Source organism: Wyeomyia smithii, chromosome 1 (assembly GCF_029784165.1).
Source record: "Wyeomyia smithii strain HCP4-BCI-WySm-NY-G18 chromosome 1, ASM2978416v1, whole genome shotgun sequence".
NCBI classification, from domain to species: Eukaryota; Metazoa; Arthropoda; class Insecta; order Diptera; family Culicidae; genus Wyeomyia; species Wyeomyia smithii.
The window spans coordinates 200974387-201000332 of record NC_073694.1 but is presented as its reverse complement, the minus strand read 5'-3'; the positions used below and the strand labels follow the sequence as shown (position 1 = coordinate 201000332).

General features: G+C 39.7%; 2 protein-coding genes across 12 annotated transcripts in view; one reads left to right on the top strand and one right to left on the bottom strand.

Annotated features, from left to right (window-relative positions):
• Nucleotides 1–248: 248 nt before the first annotated feature.
• Nucleotides 249–25946, bottom strand: part of LOC129725225 (uncharacterized) — a 189962-nt gene continuing 164264 nt past the window's right edge. For 3 of the 10 annotated variants that reach the window (XM_055680789.1, XM_055680798.1, XM_055680782.1), the window contains exons 7-8: nt 4534–4730; nt 249–3623 (exon numbers count right to left, since the gene is read on the bottom strand). In XM_055680789.1, the coding sequence (XP_055536764.1) occupies nt 3475–3623; nt 4534–4730 (346 nt within the window). In that variant the 3' untranslated portion in view covers nt 249–3474. Of the gene's footprint in view, nt 3624–3999; nt 4093–4533; nt 4731–25946 lie in introns of all 10 variants that reach the window. The other 7 variants (XM_055680835.1, XM_055680850.1, XM_055680844.1 and 4 more) reach the window with 7 other exon arrangements.
• LOC129725184 (probable multidrug resistance-associated protein lethal(2)03659) lies at nt 8961–15525 on the top strand. Of its 2 annotated transcripts, none has more exons than XM_055680713.1 (6): nt 8961–9171; nt 11311–11844; nt 11904–12129; nt 12192–13999; nt 14067–15154; nt 15215–15525. In XM_055680713.1, exons 2-6 carry the CDS (start codon nt 11323–11325, stop codon nt 15474–15476), a joined length of 3906 nt encoding a protein of 1301 aa, XP_055536688.1. In that variant the 5' UTR covers nt 8961–9171; nt 11311–11322; the 3' UTR covers nt 15477–15525. The 2 variants fall into 2 exon arrangements, with proteins under 2 accessions (XP_055536688.1, XP_055536697.1); XM_055680722.1 differs by having other exon boundaries at nt 8961–9691.

The window sequence follows — 25946 nt, the reverse complement described above, 5'->3', positions numbered from 1 at the left end:
TGGTTACATATTCTCCATCATATGCACTTAGCAGTTTATTATATAAACAGCGAATACGATTTTCGAACGTCTCCAATAGCAAAGTTCGAAAGAGGCACTTTATTTCTTTTTCCGTGTTTCAAAAATAAGTACTCCTTCCTATCAGGAAATGGTGCAACAAGCTAACGTTCGAAGATTTGATCGTACAACCAAAGTAGCATTTCGGCATGAAACAAAGGGAAAAACACGGCCAAAACAACGCCGACGGATAGTTAGTTTATGTAAAGTAAATATGTTTTTAATAAAAGTTTTAGGTTCTGTAAAGTGATACATCTCAGCTATAGTATATATATAATTTTTTGTTTGTTTATTTCATGCGTTGATGAATATCCGTTTTTTTATACTTTCTTTCTATTGTTCAGTATCCTTTCCGCATACAACACAAGCCTTTCGCTTGTTTCTTTCCTCTTCATGTTTCATCCATCGTTTATTCTGATGTTTTGATTTTGTTCAAAAATATAAAATAAACTTTAGAAGTGCGTGTTTTTTTGTATTTTTTTTCAATCATTTTTTCGTTATAAATTGAAGATAGAACATGAATAGTCTCAAGATTTCAAACTTTTTGTTAGTTTTTTTTTGCAATATAATCGTAGAAAATAGTTCGATAGCGCATTTATAGATAATATTTCTTATAGTAAATAAGAGCTTGTTGTGTTCGCCTCCAGCTGCGTCGTACTCGATTTTGTTCTTTTTGCTTTTTCTTTATTTTATTTTACATCTAATGTCTTTCTACCTTTACTTGAATATGAGAAAATTTTTCAAATGACCAACTGTGTATGTGCTGCTGAATCCATTGTTCTACATATGAAGTGAATGTTGTTTTTTTTTGTGGGTGAGTGTTAGTGCCAAAATCACTGTACACTAACAATACGCTATGCTAAGTAAGTTATCTCTTATAAGTGCTGTTCTACAATATTATATCTATAGATTTTCATGTTTTCAATAGAGCAAAACGTGCCAATTTTGAAATTCTTCCCCAAATTTCAAAATTTTAACGTTTTCAACTCGTGTCATCTTTAGCATAATCAGCGTCCTGCAAGTTATCTCTAATTTTTCCCTAACAATTATTCATGTGTGTGTTTTTCTCAGCTTGAAGCTTTCATAATTCTTACGCTATTCCGTTCCGATATCATCATAAATTGCAGTAGGAATTCTTAATTGATTAATAATATACTTTTGAAACAAGAGAAGGATTGAAATTTAATTAGGGTGGTTCAACATTCAAATAGTGATCAAGATTTAGTTTCCCTTTTTTTTATTTTAGAAACAAACCTGATTTCCTTGTGTGAGTGAGTTTTTTTTTCAAATTTATCTTCAACAGTTTGTTAAAATTAAACTTTAGTTTTTGTTTCGTCTACTGCTAGAATTTTTTTCGAAGTTTTTCAATTTTATCGTTTTATTTAGTACTGCTATGTATCATTAAATTTAAAGCGAGTTCTTTCTGGTCTTTTTTTTGTTGGATCACTAATTCTACGAGAATCAAATGATATTTTCGAACCGGCAAAACACTAATGAGAACGAAAGCTGGGTATGGGGACTGAATAAGCTCTTTTGCGAATGCTTAAGTGCTAACTGTGCTTATCAATGTTTTGTTTGGTAATGTCAACCGTCAAAGCAGGCGGGTGCCGGTCACAGCAAAATGAGAAATATTTCCTCCGAAATCTTCCCCTATTTCGAAAGAAACATTTCAAAAATGGCGCGCTCGGGTTTTGCATTTTGTTTCTGTTCTTTTGTTTGAATTGGGGGTGAAAGTTTGCTTTCGATGCACTTTTGTTTATAAATATACGGTTTTATCACATGCACTCCACATAGCAGACAGAGCAGATTTTTTCCTCGGTCGCAGATTAATGGTAACAAAAGCCCATTCAAAACTGGCGATAAATCAGAGAATCTTACAGGGTATGTATTATTTGTATAAAAATTCGTTCTTAAGGAGAAATATTTTGAACAATGAAGCACTAGTAATATTTTTTGTTTGCTGCGTTTCATGCTATTCTTTCACTACGTATAAAGCAGTCATTTTCAGTTTTTTGTTGAATATATGTGCTTGCTGGTTTTTTTTTTTACAAATCTTTATATAATTTGTTATCACCTAGAATAGTATCTTTCAAATTCTTTATTGGTAGAAGTAATAACAGGGTGCCACTATCGATTAAATTTTGTTCCATCATCAGCCTGCGTTACAGCCGTAATATCGACGCCATTTTCGTTTAGTTGGCTTTTGAATCTATTTTTTTTTTTTGGTTATTTCATTTGGTTTGCTAAGTTGATCGAAGCTTCTGCTACGTACACTACTGCATGTTCGTACTAATTTGTCTGTAAGCAGTAGTTAATTATTTTCATTTTCTTCTTTTCCTTCTACTACTACGATACCTTCACTGTTTTTTTTATCTGGATAAGCAATGTGGATTTATTTATTATGCTTCTCACCATGATGGATTGTCATTTCGAGTTGCGCGACGCTTATGCTACTGTCTTTTTTTCTATCTCTTTTGGTTTTATTTGTCTAGCGCTTGAGAAAATAGGGCTAAAAGTCTACTGCCCTGCACTGTAAAATATGTCAGCACTTTGAAGCGAATTTAATTTTAATAGGAGACAAATAAAAACTATATTCTCCTTGATTATGATGCAATATGGCTACTGAATTTTTACTCGTGTATTGATGGCTACAGATTCGAAAATGCTAGGTTTGTTTTTTTCTCTAACCCTAAACTCTCTCTGGTAAACTGACAGCTTATGTTTATGCGTAAGTTTGCTTTCGTATTTAATGCTGAAACGTAAACTAAAAATAAAACAAATAAAGTTATTTTTATATTTTCTTCAATTTTTGCGTTATCGTTATTCATGCAAAATGTGGCATGATCATGGTCCATTCTAGTACTCCACTACAGTTCTACGGTGTATTATCGTGAAACTACACTGTCTCTACTTTGAGAAACTGAATTCATCGATTTGACGCTACGATATGGCAAATGGTACTAAGCGCTCGGTGACGCCTAAATTCTCTAATTCCACCCATATTCTTTCAGTGGGGTTCACTTTATCATTAGGTTTTACATGTTACATTTCGGAAGATGCTACGGAAAAATCACTATAGAAATAGCGCTGTTGTTTTTAAGGTCTTACTAGCTTTGTTCCTTCAAGTTTCAGGGGAAAGGTTTTTTTTTGTTCTATTAATAAGCAACGTTTTAAGGAGTTTTTGTAATTAGAATTTCTCACTTCGTTAAAGACTTCTTCCTCGCTTTCTGTTTCTATTTCTTGGTACGGTGTCCCTTAGCTAAGTGGTAAAAGATTCCTCTGGTTCACAGTAGTGAGAATGGCATGTTTTTTTCGAAACGGTTCTAGGATTTAGTATTAAATGGTCCCTAGCGAGTCGCGACAGAGTTGTAGTGCTAGTAGTAATGGTAGTAGCAGTAGTAGTAACTGATCAATAATTTAGGATCTAATCTCGGAAATTTCCACGGTGACACTCTCGTTCTGATGTGCCGTTCCGGTATGGGCCGCTCCGTTATCCTTGGCGTGCTGGCTGCGATTGGAGCGCATCGAAGCGTTGCTGCTAGCTCGCGAAACACGGCGAGAGCCTGCTGTAGGATTGGGAATCGAAAAAAAAACATCACAAGGAAAAAAGAAAAAAAGAAAGAATTAATTGAGTGGTACTAGGTTAAGTACACGTCCAACCATCGAACGAGAAACCCTTACATTATGGTTGATTAATACATAGGTTTTAGATTGCGTTGCTCTTGGTGAAAATACAACGATAAAGCAACTACCGAAATAAAAAAAGAAAACCACCAAGAGTAACACGCTAGCTGAGTCTTAATCTAGTACTACAGAGAAAGAGTTAGAACAAACAGCGGATAGATGACTCAAGTATACTCAGAGAAAAAGCCAGGTTTCGTATAAGAGGTGGTTTTTGAGGCAGAGCGAATGATTTTTCTTAGGAAAATGCACTATACTGGCCTCATTGTTCATCCCTCGTCCTCCGACAGACGGGTATCTCGGCAGCAACCGTGTGGGTCGAGGTAGGATTTTCGCCGTTAGGTAGTTTACTTCCTGTAGGGACGATGTGTAGGAATCGAGACAGCACAAAACGATGTTATTTAGTGTTTTCTCCTGACAATAATGAACCACACAACTGGTGCTACAACACTCTAGCAATCAAACTAAGTTAAAGTGACAACAGGTTAGTAACAACAAACCACTCGTAAGAAAGATTCAGCTAGCGTTGCACGGTTCGTGAAACATCGAAAAGCCACCATGCAGTAACGTGTGTCCAACTTTCATAACCGTGACACGCTAGTCAACCGTTGTTGATGATCAGCGGAATCTCAGAGAACACAGTGTACGGTACCGTAACAGTACCGCTAGAATTTCTAGCAGGAGAAAGTAGGAAACAGCAGCACACAAAGTGCACAACCAACGCTATGAACAACGATCCAAACGAACGGCTACTGGTAGTAGAGAGCAGGAGGAATCGGTTTCCCGTATACAGACCTAGCTTACCTATCGATGCGTTCGGTGAATGAGGGCGTAGCGAGGCCATACTTGGCTGCCGAGATGGTAGCCGTACGGACATCCGAGAACCACGACGCTCCTGGCCATGAAGAAGCTTGTTCTCCCGCAGCAGCGAAACATTCATCAGCCGGGGGTTCGGGGTGTTGAAGATGGTCCGATTTTCGCGCCAACGGGCTCTGGAACGAAAAAAAAGAAAGGAATATAATATTTGATTTTAACGCTTTCTGTTTTGTTCTGTTTTTCGACGTTTTTAAATTTTAACCATTTCCTATTCTTGTTGACATTTTTGATATTCTAGACGTTTCAAACGACGCTGTGGGTTATCGCCTACTTGAGTGATCGAAGCAGGTCATGGTCGGGGTCGGGCTTGAATTTTTTTTCGGTCGCGTGATATTATTTCAGATGAAAACACACCAGTATTATTTCAACTGTAATACCTATGTGCTAACCTATCCAAAGATAATTTATCGGAAATACCGACAAAAACAAACTATCCTGTGCGCGAACAGTCGATAGATCATATAGTTGAAATAAGTATCGTTATACCTAGCTCTCACATTTTGTAACGAGGATGGAAAAGAGAACAGTTTTTGGACTGTGAAAATTTCTAGAAGAATCATATAAACTTATATGTTTATTTATATTTTATATTACCGTAAATTATGACTAGCACGAAAGGAGAAAAAATGCTTGAATTGGAAGTTCAGGTTCTAGAAACAAGAAAAAAATAGATAAAAAAGCTGAAAAGTAGAAACCGAACTCAGCATAGGGAACGTCAAGTTCTAATCCACCAAGATGAGTGAAAATTGATTTAGTACAGGGAACGGTAGCTTCTAGTCCACTGAAATTGAATTAAGAAAACTATAGGTTCTAGGCTGCTGTTCCGATTAAAGGAAGTCCAAAGGAGCTTCAGTCTAATCCTTGTTAAAAACAAAGGGAATTTCACGAAAATTATAGTCCGTTTCTGTTACCACATGCAAGGCATTTGAAAATCCTAATTTGTTGGGAAGAAATCAACAGACAACGCAAAATACTCGTTACCATAGAAACAGCAAAGAATCGCTATCATGATTTTGAAAACATGTTAGAGTAAAACTGCCTTTAGTGGACCACTTAGTAGCGTAGCTGTATATTTTGCAAGATAAAGTTGTAAATGTCTAAACTGCATTAAGTATTTCATTATGTATGAACATGAAGTAACATACTTTCTATCTTTTCTGCATAGAAACCAACAAGATAATACCTCTATTTTCTATTATCATCGCTTCAGGTTCCTTTAATGGGCCACCGTTTCCTAATTTGAACAACAGCAATTTCCTAAGTTGGACCAGGTCTAACAATTCTCTAATCTACTGTGTAACAGGAATTTTAGTTGTGAACAGTTGCACCATGCCGCAAATTGCTTCGAATTATGAAAGACCATCCAAAGACCATGTGGCAAGGTTTCACCCGTTTCGTCAGTCAATTCTCCAAATTAATTCTGAATAATTTTTGTGGGCCATGGTCCTTTGCCACATGGTTAATGGAGGATCCCTAGGTGCATCGCATTGTTGGATGGCCATATGTACAACATGCAGTTATATAGTGGAAAGAAGAAAGGGGGGTTGTGTGGGGGGGCGGTTGGAAAATGAACACAGCTCATATATTTTTTTTTTAATTCATGTGGACGATTGGCCACGGTCTAAGCTGGTTAATAAAAAAAAGAGAGAGAGACAGTGAGAGAGAGAGGGAGAAAGAGGGAGACAGAGGGGGAGGGAGAGAAAGTGGGAGATAAAAAGTGACAGAGAGAGAGAGGGAGAGAGAGGGAAGAGGAAAAGGAGGGGGAGAGAGGAAAAGAGAGAGGGGGAGAGAAAGAGAGAGAGGGAGAGAGATGTATAGAGATAAAGATATAGAGATAGAGATAGAGAGAAATAGAGATAGAGAGAAGTAGAGAGGAAGAGAGATAGAGAGAGAGAGAGAAAGAGAGAGATAGAGATAGAGAAAGAGAGAGATAGAGAGAGAGAGAGAAAAAAGGAGAGATAGAGAATGAGAGATATAGAGAGAGATAGAGAGAGATAAAGAGAGATAGAGAAAGTGAGAGAGACAGAGAGAGATAGAGAGAGATAGAGAGATAGAGAGATAGAGAGATAGAGAGAGATAGAGAGAGATAGAGATAGAGATAGAGATAGAGAGAGATAGAGAGAGATAGAGATAGAGAGCGAAACCGTATAGCAAGAGATAGAGGGATAGAGAGGTAGAGAGAGATAGAGAGAGAGAGAGATAGAGAGAGATAGAGAGAGAGATAGAGATAGAGATAGAGATAGAGATAGAGATAGAGATCGAGATAGAGATAGAGATAGAGATAGAGATAGAGATAGAGATAGAGATAGAGATAGAGATAGAGATAGAGATAGAGATAGAGATAGAGATAGAGATAGAGATAGAGATAGAGATAGAGATAGAGATAGAGATAGAGATAGAGATAGAGATAGAGATAGAGATAGAGATAGAGATAGAGATAGAGATAGAGATAGAGATAGAGATAGAGATAGAGATAGAGATAGAGATAGAGAGCAAAACCGTATAGCAAGAGATAGTGAGTGATAGAGAGAGAGACCGAGAGAGAGATAGAGATAGAGATAGAGAGTTAAAGAGAGATAGAAAGAGAGAGAGAGAGAGATAGAGAGATAGAGAGATAGAGATAAAGAGAGAACGAGAGAGAGAGAACGAGAAAGAGAGAACGAGAGAGAGAGAACGAGAGAGAGAGATAACGAGAGAGAGAACAAGAGAAAGAGGGATAGAGAGAAAGAGAAAGATAGAGAGAGAGAACGAGAGGGAGAGAGAAAGAGATAGGCAGAAAGAGAGAGAGAGAAAGAGAGAGAGAAAGAGAGAGAAAGAGAAAGAGAGAGAAAGAGAAAGAGAGAGAGATCGTACAAAAACTTAAGGATTTAATGCAAACGTTTCCATAGTGTTTCGGCCAAACATTGTCACATCCGTCGATTGAATTATGTGAGTACTTTTAACATACAAACAGTTGTGTGCATTCTTCCGACTTTTAAAAAGCAGTGTGGCTTTTGTGTTCGTCTACGCTACTGATAGAGGAATCTATTTTTTCAGTACCCACGGATGGAATACATTTTTTATGCAGACCAGAAACGTCTCCTTTGTCTGCCAACCGCTGTCTGATTTACCTATTCCCCAACCAGCCGGGAAACATTGAACGACGTGGACTGAAATCCTTTGGTGAGGTAAACGCAACATGGCGGTATTTATATACCCGTTGCATTGTAAAATTTTACACAGGCAATTCATCTTGCAGTCCGAATAACGAGGATTTTCTGAGATGAATCTTGCAACTGTAGAAGGCAGCCGCTTTTTCGTAATGGGGAATGCTTTACGTGCTATCCAAGTTTTCCAGCGAACAATTGAATCCTCTTTCGCGGCAGTCAATGCAGTTGGTTTGTCATTTTGTGGTTTTCATGCGTAATGCCATGAATCGTGGAACATTGTAGTGCCTGCAAGCTTCTCTAGTCGAAACACTACTTTTTATTGCTTGAAGACACTCAGTAACAGTTGCTTCAGTACCTATATTTTTTACCAATTTTCGGCGTTTTTCCCATTTTAGCAGTAATTTTTTACAATAGCACGATCATAACATATCTACGGTAACTATGACTTGCTGCGTTGCTGTGATGTCAGTACAGTTTTTTGGGAATCCATTTTTTATGAAAACGTTAACAAACCATGGAGAACTATGCAGCAGTTATTAATTTATTTTTTCTCTGGCTATAGAGTAGATAATGTTAAACATAGAGAAACTTTGATAACTTCTTGAAGACTGTTGAAATGTGACACAAACCCACAATTATTGTGCTATTTTTGATTTCGCGTCAGCGAGGGAAGAATGATTCGCGAAGGATGCGTGATTCGGCAACGGAAACTTTATTGTTACTTTATTTTCCATTTCTGAAGCATTAAACCAAACATTCTAGTCCACTCGGTTGAAATCATTCAAATCTCATAAACAGTTCATTGCATTTTAACCAATTGTTAGTAATGTTGTTAATCATTTTTGGCCCAGTAACGGTCGCTCAATTGCGCAATCGCTTCTCGTGCCGAGCGAGAGCTGATCAATAACGAGAGAAATTTTGGTTGTTGGTTGCTGAATATGATGAAATGGCTAACAGTTCCTTCAAAGGGTAGTAGACAAAAGTTTTTATGAGAAACCAGCAATAAGATTGAACTTAATATGTATGGTATTGGTGTGTTTGAAATTTGTACTTACAATAAATTTTAATTGCAAAACTCCGGTTGTGGGGAAAGAATCCATAATCTCTCCGTGGAAGTGTTTTCTCTCTCACGGCGCAGTAACCGCGCGCTACCATGGATGAGAGAATATTTTTGCCGGCCGGCGTTTAGTACTGCCGCGGTTAGTGCTTCCAGTGTATTTTTATCGATCATTGTTTTATGTATTAAAAGGTTCAATGGAAATAGTAGACCAATCACATAAAACGACCAGCCACACAAGTGGTGTAATTCATTTCCGTATCAACCGGCCGGCTGTGCACACAAATCTTATCTCAATAAATTAAAAACCCGGAAGGAAACGACAAAACAGTAACGTGTGACGTCAAGAAGGTGTGTATCCCTGAATGGTGGCTTCATTCAAATAATTTTGACTCCACATTACGCGTGGAACGGATAATTGTGTTTGTGGTTATTAACGAAAACATTCCACTTGAGGAAGGTTGGGGTGTATTTACCCCGAACATCAGCTGTGGCAACATCTGGACAGCGTGAGCGACGGTGATAAGAATCGTTCATTTACGCAGTGTTGTGAAATTAGATATCTAGTGTGATGAGTGCGATGTGTTGACATCGAAGATTAGCGTGCAGGCGCGAGCAACGCGTAAATATGGGAAAGTGCTAAGAGTTTTTTTTGGGTGTTGAACTTAAATTCGCCTTGACTACGGACTAAAGTTGAGATTGCATTAAAGCCAATCAATTGAACCAATTGTAGGTACTTAATTAATGAACCTCGTTATTTCCTACAACACTGTCAGCCAGGCTGGACCAGTTCTTAAACCTCTGGAGCTTTCTTCGCATTGCTCATGAAAAGGATATCCTTTTTATTTAGAGGACTATCTCACAAGCTCTGGTAGGTACCCTGAGAGTTCAAAATAAACTTTGACAGGATTAACAGTAACTACCCATAAAACGAAATCAACACAGGCAATACTTCAAAGCAAGTATCAAATCACCATGCATACTGCGATTTATAAAGTTGCTACTGGTGGAAAGTCTCAGGTGAAAAGTGCCTGATTCGCATGCTATGATATTTTCGTTTTACTCGAAGCTTAGAGCATCACCAGCCAACATTTTGGCTACATTTACATCAAAATGATTTGTGTTCGTTTTTGTACTTTAGCTTAGATTTTTTAGTGCCATTTGGATGATAACCTTACTAGAAACAGTTAGTGAATTTTGTCTTATTTCGTTTACTTTGGAAAGATTTACTATCTTAATGATTTTTCGTAGATTTTATCTATTATACATGTATGAAAACGCGGCTGTTCATTTTTTTAAATTTTTGTTTACACTAAAGAACGATTTATTTTATTGATATTTTATTCATAGTTTACTGATGTTTCGTGACATTTGATTGTTATCAAGCTTTCGGCAGTCATCGAGTTTTATTTTATTTATTCAAGAATATTTTTTAATGACATTTCTAATAATTTATGTCGACTTTCCATCTGTTGGAAATTTTGACAAAATTTCAGTTACACAGTTTCAATTACCTCTGTAGGGTATTTTAATGTGCTTTAAATATTATTTTAATATTTTAATATCATTTCAGTGGCTTTTAACACATTTCGCGTGATTATCGAATAAATTTGCATGGTTTATTGCTATAAGTTTCGTGGATTGCTTTTTGATGATACATATTGGATCTTTAAAAAAAGTACATCATAAGAAGTTGAATTCTACAATTTTTTATAAGCGTTTATTTAAAAGATTAAATAATATTTATTATTTAATGGTCGTCGTGGTTCTGTGGTTAGCGATGTCGGTCGGCTAGCTCTCCAACACGGTTGGTGATATCGGGTTCGATTCCCGATCAAGTCGAGGATCTTTTCGAGCTGGAAATTTTCTCGACTCAGCACTGTGGCACGGTGTATCGTTGTACTTATCCTACACATGCAAAATGAGCCAAAAAAATATCGATAACGAATTCTCTCAACTAATCTAGTTGATCGAGACCGCTATTGGCCCCAAGGCTAAGCGTGCGATATTGTTTGTATAATTTTAAGATTTTTTGTTTTGCTCTAACCGTCAGATAAATTTTAAATATCTTTTCTGTGCCGTTACAATTATAGTATTTTGTTTTCTTTTTCTCCCTACGTTATTTCACTTCTCCAAATCGAATACGCGGCGCAAGTCTAAATAAAGAACGCGAAGAGTTGTTTGTCTTGTCTTGTTGGTGGTCTTTTCGTTGCGCTCATTGTTTTCTGTAACAATTAATGGTCCTACAATGACTCATTCAATATACCGTTTTTTTGATAACTCTGGATGAGATACTTAGTAGAAGTTTAGAAAATTAAAAAAAAAATTAAAGATATTTTGTGTCTTTTGTGTAAACAAACGAACAAAGGAAATTGAATGTGAGAAAAGTTGACACCTGCTTGTATGACCTGCGGCTGCTTTGATTGTTTCAATTGAAAATAGCTCGGTATACACTGATACAAAATCCCAATTCCACATTAATCTACACAGACCGTACACGGCATGAACCGCGGCAATTGCTTCAGCCAGAACAAAGCCGCCAGCCCGGTTCTGAAGGCACCGCTACTGTCGCGATTAACTTTCTGGTGGCTACGGGATCTCTTCCGGGCAGGCCAGAGGAATGCGATCACGGAGGACTCCCTGTACGCTACGGTACCGAATCTCAAAAGTGTGCGCCTGCAGGAGCAATTTGATCGACTGTGGAGTGATGAACTCCGGAAAGCGCGCCCCAGTCTTGTGAGAGCAATATTTCGAGCGGTCGGTAGGCCCGTACTTGTGTGGGCAATCGTGTTGACAGTCATCGAAACCGCTATCCGTTTGGGTCAGCCATACTTTCTTGGCCTGGTGGTGTCCTACTTCTCGGCGAACCAGACGGATGTCAGTCGACAAGAGGCGTGGCTCTACGCGGCTGGCATGATTATTTGCTCGCTAGTACCGGCGTTTACGTTCCATCCGTACTATCTGTTTATGTTCGAAATTGGTACGAAAATTCGTGTCGCCTGTTCCTGTTTGATATACAAAAAGGTAAGGAATTTACGCACCAAAACAGAATTTTCATACAAGCCATTTACAATCATTTTCAGTCCCTCAAACTAACCAAATCGGTTGCAGCCTCCGATGGTCTAAATGGAAAAATCATCAATCTGCTATCCAGTGACGTAGGAACCATAGACGACATTTTTTACTCACTGCATGATCTTTGGAAACCTCTGCTGGAATGTGCCTTAATAACTTTTCTAGTTTATCAAGTGCTAGGCTATTCAGGCCTTCTAGGGATGGTACTCATACTCAGCGTAATTCCGTTCCAAGGTAAGACAGTTCGGTTTTCACCTGAAACCCGATTTTAACTCAAACCAATCGAACCGTTTCAGCTTGGAACAGCCATAGGGCGGCTGCGTATGCTCAGAAAGCCGCAGAGCGGACGGATTATCGTGTTCGATTTATGAACGAAATCATCCAGGGCATACAGGTGATCAAGATGTACGCCTGGGAAAGTTCCTTCGCCAAGCTTGTTCGGAAAATTCGCCGCAAAGAGATCGATGCTATCCGAGGGGAAGTTTACGTGAACGCCACGATCATGGCATTCGATGTGCTGTCCCATGTGGCCGTTTTCGTTAGCTTGGCTTGCTTCAGTTACGGTGGTAATGCCCTGACAGCTCGGATAGTGTTCACTACGATCGGTTACTTCGACACGCTGAAAGAATCTATGCTATTTTTCTGGCCACTGGCGATTACGGGCAGCATTCGAGGGTACGTTTCAGCCAAAAGAGTGCAGGATTTTTTGCTCACTCCCGAGGGGAAAGTAAGGCTAGCTAATGGTGTGAAAAAGGGTGAAGAGGAAAACTTGCTGACGACAGGGCGGATCGTGAACGAGAGCAGTGTGAATAAAGGAATTGTTTTGGATGGTGTTACAGCTTACTGGACTGCAGATGAAGAGGGAGCGAACGTTGGATTAGCTTCGGTGACTACTACAGTGGAGAAGGGAACTCTATGCGTGGTGATTGGATCTGTAGGATCAGGAAAGACATCTCTGCTGCAGGTTATATTAGGGGAGCTGCAGGTGGATGAAGGTTCCGTGCAGGTCAATGGGACGTTAAGCTATGCCGCACAAGAGCCTTGGCTATTCGACGGTAGTATTCGCAGCAATATTCTCTTCGTAGAAGAGTATGACGAGCGGCGATATCGGGAAGTAGTCAGAATATGTGCCTTGGAGCGTGACTTTCAACTGTGGCCACATGGAGATCAGACGATCGTTGGAGAGCGGGGCATCACACTGAGCGGAGGACAAAAAGCGAGAGTAAACTTGGCACGTGCGATATACCGAAAAAGCGATATCTATCTTCTGGATGATCCACTTTCGGCTGTAGACACGCACGTAGGTAAACACATCTACGAAATGTGCGTTCGAGATTTCCTAGCAGACAAGGTTTGCATTCTGGTAACGCATCAGCTGCAGTACTTGAAGAATGTCCATCATGTGGTACTGATGCAAAATGGGTCTGTACAAAGCCAAGGAACATTCCAACAGATAAGTAAAGAAAATTTGAATGCTATTTTGACCTTGACTCCAGATGAATGTTCAACGGAAAATAAGTTCGATCAAGACTTTCAGAAGTTTACCGCTCACAGTGAACCAGTGAACCTGGAACGGGACAAACAAGAGTCCGAAAAGGAGCAACAGAAAGAGGGAATCGTTGATTTTTCGGTTTACCTGACCTACTTCAGAGCTATCGATAGCGTTGCGTGGGCCCTTGGGATGCTGGCTGTGATTGTACTAGCTCTAGGAGTTACAAGCTCCGTCAATTATTTCATATCGTTCTGGGTTAATTGGGAAGAATCTGCGGCACTGCAAGTCATCACAATGGAAAACGCAAATCGAAACGCGACTCTCGATGTTCGAATCGACCACAATCACAGCGAAGAAAGACAACGCTACATCCTAGCGTACGCTGTTCTGGTTGCTCTCTACGTTTATCTGGTCATCCAGCGAATCTTCTCCTTTTATTACGTTTGCCTGCGAATTTCGATGAACCTGCACGATCGAATGTTCCGCGGAATAACTCGTGCCACGATGCAATTTTTCAAGAACAATCCTTCCGGCCGAATACTGAATCGATTTTCCAGAGATATTGGAACTATCGACTCAGACTTACCACAGACGCTGTTCGATTGTATAATGGTAACCCCGTTTGTTCTCATTTAATCGGAGAACAAAACTAACCAACTTTTTTTGGTTTCATTCGCAGATGCTTTTCAGTTTGTCCTCTACGGTAGCGCTAGTCATGACGGTAAGCTACTGGTTCCTGCTACCAACAGCGCTGGTGGCACTGAATATGTACTTCGCACGCAATTTTTACCTCCGAACCTCACGCGTTGTGAAACGAATCGAAGCGACGAATCGGTCACCGATTTACTCGCACACAAACGCAACCCTGCAGGGACTGTCGACAATTCGTGCTTTCCAGGCACAGGAAGTACTCAGTAGAGAATTTAACGAACATATGGACGTTAATACCTCCGCTTGGCACATGTACAACTTCTCAACGACAGCGTTCGCCTTCTGGTTGGATATGTTGTGCGTGCTGTATATAACATTGGTCACAATAAGCTTTTTTATCGGAGACCAGGACGTTTCCAGTGGAAGTGTTGGGTTGGCAATCACGCAAATCATTAGTCTGACCAATTTCTGCCAGTGGGGTGTGAGACAAACGGCAGAGCTTGAGAATCAGATGATCTCAGTGGAACGTGTTCGCGAGTATGCGGATTTGAAGTCCGAACCTGAGAGTAACGGATCAGCGCCAAGACTATGGCCTGAAAAGGGCGCAATGAAGTTCAGTAAGGTCAGCCTCAGCTACTCCGATGGTGGTGAGAAGGTGCTGAATAATTTGACATTCTCGGTTCGGCCGCAAGAAAAAATTGGAATTGTTGGCAGAACTGGAGCTGGTAAATCTTCGTTGATTCAAGCGATTTTTCGATTGTTTCCTTACGAGGGGAATATCGAGATCGATGGAGTAGACACCAAGTCGCTTGGTTTGACGGATTTGCGAAGCAAAATATCTATCATTCCGCAGGATCCGATACTTTTTTCAGGTTCGTTGAGACTCAATCTAGATCCTTTCGAGGAGAGAAGCGACGAAGATTTATGGAGTGCGTTGGAGCAGGTGGAATTGAAGGAGGCTGTTTTGGCTTTTGCTGATCGGCTGGAATGCAAGATGGCGGACGGAGGTAGCAACTTCAGTATGGGTCAAAGGCAGCTTGTTTGCCTGGCGAGAGCCATTCTTAGAAACAATAAAATCCTAGTGTTGGACGAGGCCACTGCGAATGTCGATCCACAGTAAGTATTCTGGTGGAGAAATTGTTCGCTTTTTTAAGGTTTGTTTTTTTTTTTTTGTAGAACTGACAGATTGATCCAAACCACAATCAGGAATAAATTCTCCGAATGTACGGTACTAACGATCGCTCATCGACTGCACACGGTTATGGACAGTGACCGCGTGCTGGTCATGGATGCTGGTCGGATTGTAGAGTTCGATCATCCGCATAAACTTCTAAGTGATGAAGCTGGCTACTTGCGAAAGCTTGTGGACCAAACTGGAGCTTCCATGGCCTCTTCGCTAATACGAATAGCAGAGGAAACTCATAAAAAGATTAAATAACAGTGAAATTTAAGCTTTGAAACCAAAGGCAATCGATGTACCTGACGACCCGTGGATTGGGTATATCACAATGTGATTTCTTGTTTTATCGAATAAAGTAACTAAATTGGCAGAAATGTATTTTATCAGGTATCACTTCATTTTGAACTCAGAATAATTCTAAATAAAGAATAAATATAGCTTTTATTTATATTAAATAAGCTACGATACACATCCCCCAATGCACAGTGGCCGGATTTGCTCTCAAAAATCACTTAAAATTGATATAAAATAAACTGATGAAACAAATGTTTGATGACTAAAACAAGCTCGTCCGAGACTACCCGTTGTCGTTTTTGTTACAAGTGTTTAAGTGTTTCCGTTACACTAGTCAATACAGATTTTGCCCTAGAGCTCAAACTGAAGTATACGAAAGAGCTTTCCACGAGCGGTAATGGCAGACAGTGCATGCAGCTCATTTTGACGTTTTCTGTTGGTCAAGGAATTTTCAGTCGCAGTAACGGAGTGGAAAATATAACAACGTCGTAACGTGGCATAGCAACTTCAACTAACAATGAGCGTTTTGTTATTTAAATTTCGTCGTGCGCATGCGCGGATCAAAATAAACAAAACTGTTTTTTAAGGTGGTATGCTATGTTGCAAAATTTTTATATTTTTCACTTAGTTACTGCGATTAAAAACGACTTACAGAGAATGTCAAAATGGGCTTCGTGCACTGTCCGTCTCTACCGCTCGGGGAAAGTTGGATAGCTTTTTATCCGTTCCTGTGAAAAGGCCGTAGAGCGTTCGTCGCTTCTTCGTTTGCTTACTGGAAAATTTCATTGAGGTTTACGAAAATTTCACACGCTTTAGCTTGCACAAAAGCACCAAAAATCATAGGAAAGCTGTCCTTTTTTGCCAGTTTTTAATTTTTTAAGATATAAAGTGAAACATGTTGTTCACCTTTCTTCTGGTTTATTATCAACTTTATTTCCATATTCACATGCATCAGCTTACCTTTTCACACTACTTATAAGTTCTTGTACAACGTTTGAACCATCTTTTTATATACTTTATTATGGTATTATGATACTCCAGGGAATTAAGATACTTTGGCACCAAACTAACTTCGTACCACTCCTTAACATCTTTTGAGAAATGGCGATTTAATTTTTTCGTCCCATCTTTAACGGAACTGTTCGGATTTCTTTTGAAAGCTTGAATTACGCGCCTGTGATCCTTTACACTATGCGGTGATCCATTTTGGCTACTTTTGAAGTAGAACACTTCTCTCAGGAAGTTCGGCTACATAGGAATATGAAATGAAAATCTAAAACCGAAAAAAGTGAAAAAAATGTCCAATTTCAAATGCTGATAAATCGGTTAGTATTCGATGGATTTCCTTCGTTCTTGCAGCAATAGATTGAAAAATCTTCTAAGATTCTTCCCAAACGCAGATAATTGTAATTTTATTTTTCAAACTATTGTACTATTGAAAATTGTCAAGCCTTGTCAAAACGAAAACTTCGGCCTCTGATTGGTCGTTATATGATTGCTTCCCAAGCACGGTCGACAGAATCATAGACCTTGCCATTTGAAATGTGCTATTTGGCCTATATAAGAGCGTGTTTCTCCCGAAGCCGCTCATTATAATGCTAGACTGCACAACAGCAGTCCTCCCTTAGTAGCAGCAGTGGATACAGCAAGAGTAGCAGTGCAGCGAACACCGGCCACAGCTGTGGTATGGCAACGGATAGCGGAGCGCGTCTCTGCATCGATAGCAGGACCAGGTGATGCAGGGACAGCGGATACCAATAGCAGCGTGCCAACGGGGATAGCGCAGCGGTTGACGTTGGTCTCAGCATCAATATAAGCAGGGCCAGCTGATGCTGTGTGGCATTTTAGTGAAATGCTGTCTCTGAGTGATAGCAGGCACACTAGCAAATGCATCCAATGAAGAGAACGTTCTGGAAAGCTTCTCAGTGTTTATTTTCCCCCAAGGAATACTTTATTCACACTGCCAGTGATAACGCAAAGATGTGATCGGCATCTTATCAGACATTGAATTAAACAACAAATTGTCCTTTACAGGATGAAATAAAAACCTAATTGAAGAGTTAATATTTTCTCTTGAATCAATTCACACCTTCAAGAAATTTGGAACATATATATTTGGCTTCATCTCCGTGTCTCACAACGTACTGAATTATCTTTTCCTTCAGTCATGAGCACAACTTCCGAAAAGCTTTCATTATCAGCATAAAAAATAATTTTTCGCATAATTAAAATTCAAAAATTATCAAGTCCAAATCATGACAAGCAACTATATTATTGAGAATGGTCAATCCTTGTTGAAGCGCGAAATTTGACTGATCTGATTAGTCGTTAATATGATTGCTTCCCAAGCACGGTCGACGGAATCATAGACCTTGCCATTTTAAATTTGCTACTTGTCTGTATAAGAGTAAGGATGGGAATTATCGACTGAAATGGCTATCGATAGTTATCGATGATTTCCTACTACTATCGATAGGTATTTCATCCCTATATGAGAGCCTGTTTCAGTCGAAGCCGCTCATAATAGTTCTAGACAGCGACAACAGCAGTCTTCCCTTAGCAGCAGCAGTAGTAGTGCAGTGGATACCAGGCGGATAGCGGCCACAGCTGTGGCATGACAAACGATAGTGCACTAGTTGCAGCGGATCTCAGCATCGATAGCAGCTGGGCCAGCTGATGCAGGGACAGCGGATACCAATAGCAGCGTATAGCGTCCAAAACATTGGCATGGCTACGGATAGCGTAGCAGTTGCAGCGGGTTTAGCATTGATAGCAGCTGATGCAGTGAGGCACTTTAGTGAAATGCAGCATCTGTGCGATAGCGGGCACTAGTAAATGCATTCAATGAAAAGTTGACTCATTTTGACAACACATGAGCCGTCTAGTTTTGAGTGTTTAATCTTCACTGTTTATTTTATCACAAGGAATACTTGATTTGCACTGTCAGTGATAATGCCAAGATGTGATCGGTATCTTATCCGGTATTGAATTGAACAACAAATTAAAAAATTACTGACACGCAAGCAGCCGGGTTATCTTTCTTGTAAAAGTATTCTACTTCATTCTTGCGGTCGTGGCTTTGCACACAACCCTCCTGTGATTTTTTCCCGAATAAAAAGGTGACTTACTGTAGATTGTATCATTCGCAGCTTTATGCTGATGGCACGAGGATAGAGATTCGGATTTTTGCGACCTTTTCGTGATGATTACACATCCGCGTGTGAAACTTACACAATGTAAACAATTCACATTGAACTAATTCTATCCAAAAGTTCAAGAAAAGATACTCAATGGTTGAAAAAATACCCCAATTAAAAAACGATGCATTCTGTTCATAGGATGGATTTCGCACTAACTAGACCAGGATTTGGCAGCATCTTCTTAGAATTTAATTGAACTTTTACCTCCAGCAACTTCAATTTTTTTTGAAAATTTATCTATACTAACATTTGAAAACCAGTTTTTGAGATAGGCAATTCAGTTGCCCAAAATTCTTCTGAAAAAAAACGAGCAGGCACTATATTGTTCGACGGTATCACGTTTTTGCTTCTGATAGGGGGGGAGGACAAATGATCAGCGTTACGTAACAAAGAAATACCTCTCGCCTACCTGTCCGGGCCGTAATTTTACCTCAAAAACGAGCATTTTGATTAAGCAACGCAGAGCAGTGGTAGGTAAACGCACCAATCGACTCACTTTTGAAAACTAAGCAAACTGAAAACTGTATGTTTTAAACCCACGAGATTTTTTCAGTAGCCGCAAGGTCAATTTCAATAAACTCATCGATCTATGACGAAATTCGTAGTTATTCAAAAGTTCTATTTTTACGAACGAACTTGTCGTTAACTTTTTCGAATAAAATTTAGCTCTAAGCAGCTTTAAACATTTTATTTAAGCATAAGGTTGAACTTCCTTTGCTCTCTTGAACCATGACAGGACGGATTTCGCCAGTTGAAATACGATTTTCTAGATCTTGCGAATGCTCTCTGGTCATATTTAAGGTCAATGAAATCAATTCTGCTGGTCATTTCTAATCCAGTGTGTGTGTGATTCCAACGAAATCGAACTCTCGCTCACAACAGGTGAGAGGCAGTGATAGCAGGCTTGTTATTCTCCTCAATACTATAAAGTTAAAATTCACTGCACACTTCTTCTCCGACTTGAACGCTGTATTTAGTTTTTTTTTCACCACACTTCCTTCTTCTGCTTTGTTCTGTGCTTCTGTGGCTCGCAGAAAAAAATACTCACTCGCTGCTTACACCACAGCCTAGCGAAAAAAGAGTGGTGAATTACGCGAGTGAGAATACGCCTGTTTCTATTTTCAGTTTCGAGACGCAAAGCAAACGCAATCTACTTTCCTACTCAGATGCTCCCCTCATTTGATATATGCTCAAGAAACTCACTGTAAAAGCACTGCAGTGAGCTTTGTTGTGTAGTTACTGTGCGTAATGTCCTTCCGTGTAAGAAAGCTCACCTCAGTTTATTATCTCACAGGAGAGATATTTCAGACGCCACCACAGTGGTTTTGCAAGCTCCTCAGATACATACGATTTGCTGCTCTCTTCAAGCACAAGCGTCAATTTATCCACTACTGTGAGAGCAGTTGTTTCCGCAGTGAGATATATTTTCCTACACGCTAGTGATTCTCTGAAGAGACACGACAAGTCTGGGTGGAAGTGAAAGCTCCGCTGTTATGTCAAAGTGCCTTTATCATTAGAATGATCCTGTGATAGAACTTTTTGTAATCTGGCAACCACTTTCGGTATCTTCATATGTATATTTTCAGATGTTGAAAATAAGAGCTTTCTTATATGCATTCCACTGTAAAGTACGCTTGGCTCAATTGAACTCATTTTGCATCTGTTTGTTTACAAACCTGCTTTTTCTTATACTAATCGATGACCGACCTTTCATTAATCTTTAGATTTTTCTTTGATATTTAAATTGTTTTAAAATTTTCACTAATTGACAAGTAGTGCACAAAATGACACTTCTGCTGCTGAAAAATATAACCCTGGTAGAGCACAAAATGACATTTCTGCTGCTGGCTTATGGAAAATATAACCCTGACAGAGCACAAAATGACATTAATGCTGGTGGCCTGTGGAAAATATAACCCTGATTCGCGTGTTTTGACAGGGATGCCAAATGTGAAAAACTGTCTTAATTTCGGAGACTTTAGAGCTTGTGTGAAGAAGTGGAAGCCTCATAGTCGGTGGATTAACCGCACCCGTATTAATGTGTTAAGTGGGATTTTTGCTGCTTCCAACGGGGACCGTGATCAGAGATTTCTTATGTGCGAAGAGATTTTTTATGAATGGTGAAGACATTTGAAAAATGCCCTGGCATCCCTGTGTCATGATTTCTTGACTGGTTTTGTCTTAAAATCGCTTACAGTTGTTAAAACTCGAAATCGATTTTTTCAATAGTTGGGCTGTTTAAATTGAAAAAAAGTCAATGGAATATGTATTCCTTTCGACATTTCTTATCAAAAGAAAAAATAATATACACGCTCCTAAAACACCCTAGTATAATTATCTAATCTTGTATTCCACCATGGAACATGCCTGTCTATTGATCGAAGTCTAACCGAACAAGTGTTGCTATACGTTTGGATGATGCTAGTCATGGGCGCAACTACGGGGGGGCTAGGGGGGTTTCAGCCCCCTCTAGAAAGTGTTTAGCCCCCCCTAGAATTTTCCAGAGAATGATTGTATTCAATATAAATACATTCCATACTACTTATCAGAGCATCAAAATCAACACAAATTGAGATGTCGTCATTCATTGGCTAAGAACTAGTTCTGCACTAGAGTGGCCTTTTTTGCAACATCATGCGATTTCGATGAGCGCCGGGCGGAAAAAGTTTCCTTTTTACTCCAATAATAAGCCATAAAATTTTGAAGTTGATCCAAGGTCATTTAATGGACCCACAAAACGCTTATATTTGAAATAATTGATTCTCATAAAAAATGCTGGTTTTATACAACTTTTTACAGTTTTTTGCCTTTGTTTCTCAAAATAGTTGTATATTTTGCGTCGAAATACTCTTTAATTATAAAAGTATATTATAAGGGACATTCACATATTACGTAACGGGGAATTTTGAGTACCTCCCACCTCTAAAAAACGCAATTTTGCATTGGGGCCCCGTCAGTCGAACGCATCGTTTGATACCACCCTCCTCTGAGTACGTTACGTGATAAATGAATGATCTCTTATATACGTTTGAGGGTTTGAAGCTGCCGTTCAGTTATTATACCCTAAATCGAACTTCATTGCAGCAAATCCTTAAAGTGAACCGTTAATATCGAAATGGTGAAGCAAATTCCGACTTTATTGGCAATGTAGTATTCTGGAAATTATTATTTGGAACTTTTCGTATAAATTTATTTAGTTTTAGTATTATTATTATTTTTTTATGAAATAGTTCGGCACTAGAGATCTAGTTCATTAGGACGGTAAAATTGCAACAAATATAGTCGGTAGACCTTATGTTGATCGAATTGCAATTCTTGTGAGTTATGATGGAACAGCAAAGTTCTTGGGCGCGTTTAAAATTGATTCGAGCTCCGGCAAAAATATCGCCAAAGAAGTTCATAATACGCTAGTGGATTGGAGTATTTCGGACAAGTTTGTGTTGTTGTTTTCTTTTAAGTGATTTGCTCGGTCGAAAGCTAACCAATCTTACTCGTCTTCTTCATATCTTTGAACTTTTATGCAATAATATAATATATGGCACAACACTTGTCTTCAACCGTTTTACAAAAGCATCAAACGAAACCAATTCATTCAGAGCCAATCAATGATCCAGTAGTTCGCTTAAACCGAGGGACTTATTTTATTCAGAGGAAGCACACCAAGATATTAGAATTTATATGGGCAGTTGCCCACGGAGGGGGAGGGGGGGTCAAAATCGTTAAAAATCTGTCCACGTGGTATGTGGATGGCCCCTTGTTGATTCATACCGGAAAAATATCCAATAAAATAAGATAGCATACGGAACAGTATAATAACAACCATTATTAGAAATAACAGGTTTTGATAGAGATGAAAAATCTGTTAGACTTGTTTCAGAACAACTTAATTTCAGAATTTGTTATCATAACTCATTCAGATCCAATTTCGTTATCAAAAGCATATGGGAAAATACAAAATCGTATTAAAATTTGTTATTTGTATCTCGTGTTGATAGAATTTTGCAATTTTTCAGTTATGCTTTTCTGATCGGGTTTTCATGTAAATTGATTTCTATAATATGAGCGCTTTATAGGTCTATTAAATAAGCTCCGATCAACTTCAAATTTTCGTGGCTTATAGTAGAGGTCAAAAAGAAACTTTTTCAGCCCGGCGCTCATTAAGATCGATAGTTCCAAAAACGGCCATATAAAATATGGCCACTCTATTCTGCACCCAGGATCGTTTCTCAAGCCTAGCTCTCTTACTCATCTTACCAGTTAGACAAGAGCTGTAGTAACTCGTGCTGTATCAAGAAGTTGTCGCCATTTTACTCGGTTTTGGGCTGTGTTTCACCAGTTCCTGCGCCCCTTACTTTCTGGTGCCGGTAGGGTTTGCTGAAGAGAAGTGAATTCACAGGGTTGTCGTCCGGCATCCTTACGACGTGACCGGCCCACCGCAACCTATTGTCTTTCGCCAGGTGCGCAATATGGTTCTCTCCAAGCAGCGCTTGTAGCTAATGGTTCATGCGCTGTCGCCGTTATCCGTCGTCCGTTTGTACTCCACCGTAGATAGTCCACAGCACCTTCCGTTCGAAAACACCAAGAGGACTTCCGTAGAGGACTACCGGTTATATCAGGGCTTTGTAGTTTTTTGTATTGAAGTAGTCATGTCCGATCAGCACTGTGATTGGTGCGTATGTAATGTCTGTGTAGAACGGGCCGTCGATGAGAACGTGGTCAATTGTTTTGCTGTACGTTGGTCGAGGAAAGAAGGGGGAAGCTGCGAAGTTGGTGCATCGCTGGCCGTTGTCGTTCGTCACGGTGTACAGGCTGTGCGGGCCGATCACCGGCTTATATAAGTCTTTCCTTCCGTTCATGTCCACAATGACGATCTTGATGTCTCTACGCGAGCAGCTATCGTAAAGTTTCTCCAGCTGTGCGTAGAACGTTTCTTTTTCTGCATCAGGTCTTCCTTCGTGAGGGCAGTGCACATTGGGAATAGTGTAGTTGTAGAACCAGCCTTTTATTCTCAACAAACACAACCTGTCGCTGATTGCCTGCCACTTCATCACACGACTCTGCATTCTGCACAGCACTATAAAACCGCTACCAAGCTCATTGGTTGTGCCACCGCTTTGGTGGTACTGTGCCTTGCGGTCACAAATCCACTGTACCTTTTCTCCTTTCAGGCAAAGCTCCTGGAGCGCAACGATGTCGAAGTGGCGGGATTATAGCTGATCCAGCGTGTGCCAGTCGACATCCGGGGCGTTGAGCGATCTACTGTTACATCTACCGAGCTTCTAATCGTCGTCCTTATTTCGTCGGCTGGGTCATTGCCTATTGTTCCGGTTCGTTTTGAATTCTTGATTCTTCGTAGTATGTTTATTTTAGTATGCTGCCTTACTAGGGCTGTGATGCCTAGTCTCGCGACGGGGCTGACGCCATAGGTGTAGCTGGCGAGACACCGCATTTCATAGTTCAGCCGTTCGGTCCGGATCAGTCGCTGATTGAGCCGCCCCTAACCTGTGGGGTTCAAACAAGCTGCTCTCTAAGGAGAACAACTACCCCTTTCTTGTCAGCATACGACCAAGTTCCCACCGGTTCACCGGTTTTTCCCTGGTTGCTCGTATTACAGTCGGTAACACGTGGAGGTAGAAATAGGGCATTATGCCTTTAACCACACTGGGGTCTATTTTATTCTAGCTGGTACGGGTGTGCTGTTAAAAAGCACTGCCCAGCCATTTACCAAACCTGGTTCTCCTAAATATCAAATCAGTGTTGCTGAAAGAGGTTGGCGTTGACGCTGTGTTCAAGATTTTCAGTACATCTTCGGAGATTCTATCCCGAAGTGATTTTTTCTGCTGTTAAGACACTATTTAAAGCGTTATTAAATAAGCATATTGAAACTCCTTTTTCCGTTTTTTTTAAATTACATGCATGAAAACTAGCCCCTCCTAGAAATTTACCTTAGTTGCGCCCATGGGGATATGCCAATTAAGTTATATTTCCAAAAAGGAGTTTCTGCAGAGTATTAATTTAAAAACTTCGTGTCTTATGGAGTTCATAAAAGTGAAATGAGTCCCTTTAGAACAGATTTCTCTATAATTTTTAGTGATACAGGGTGATTGGATCCTGGTTGAGAGTATTATAGAGGCTAATAGAAGTCCACATTAGATTATTGACACCAACTCTCTGTTAGTTTTAGTTGTAGTTTAGTTAGAGAGTTGGTGTCAAAGAACAAACTGTAGAACGGTTTGAAACGTTCAACTTGGGCCAAGAAAAACAATAATGTTAACCATGTTTTTGTGTGAGATAAACATAAAACAACCGAAGGCCAGAAAACGACTCCAGAGGCCATTTGGCGGCTCCCGGGTTATAGAGAACAACCTGCTAGATGGGTATTTTCGAGAAGACACCGGAAATTAACTCCCAGTATCTGGAAATCCACCTCAAATGGTCAAATACTTTTCAATATGGGACGGAAATCGACCCTAGACTACATTTTGAAAATACAAAATGGCGAAAATGAATTTATAATTTTCAAACGGGTAGGTCAAAACTATGCTACCCCCTCAGGGGTATCAGCAGTTTTCCCACGGGAACATAATTTGCTCTTCACAGGCAGTTTAAGGTGGAATGGGACGGAATCCAAGTATCATCGTTGACAGGACATAGTTACAAGATTTTCAAACTTTGCGCAATGCCGTATGATTCAAAAGAATCATCGAAGCAAACATTTGTTATGTTCTTCATATCACCTAAGAGCTCAGGTGATAAAAGGCTTGATAATATGATAAAACCACTAGAAGCACATCACATCACAGGAAGTTCATATACCTGATCAATTTAAAACTGTTCTCTTTCAAGGCTCGCACAGCCTACTACCGACAGTTTTGACAACACGGGTGCACAGTTTGATGCACGTAATTTAGTTGAAAATAGAAAAAATCAGAAACCGTGTTTTCGTGACTTTTCGAGGAGCGGTTTTTCCCGAGAATTGATTACGATCACAATATTTATTGCGTAAAGAAAAAGTATACATAGTAGGAGTGGTTACGTGACTCGTACGTGCCGATATTCGAGAAAAATATCCTAGTGGTCACCGGCGTTAAAATGTAAACAACAGCGGGTAGAAAAAAAGTAGTGGCGTGAAAAATCGCAAGTTACATGCGTTTTAAAATCCAAAAGTGCAAATTGGTTAAATTCGGTGCTTTGCAGCTGACTTAGCAGTTTGGTGATAAATAATCGCTGCTAA

Excerpts from the sequence above, each read along its gene's own strand:
- LOC129725184 (XM_055680713.1), top strand. The coding sequence starts at position 11,323 with ATGAACCGCGGCAATTGCTTCAGCCAGAACAAAGCCGCCAGCCCGGTT. Across the intron at positions 12,130-12,191 it reads CAGCGTAATTCCGTTCCAAG|CTTGGAACAGCCATAGGGCG; the intron begins GTAAGACAGTTC and ends GAACCGTTTCAG. Across the intron at positions 14,000-14,066 it reads CGCTGTTCGATTGTATAATG|ATGCTTTTCAGTTTGTCCTC; the intron begins GTAACCCCGTTT and ends TTTCATTCGCAG.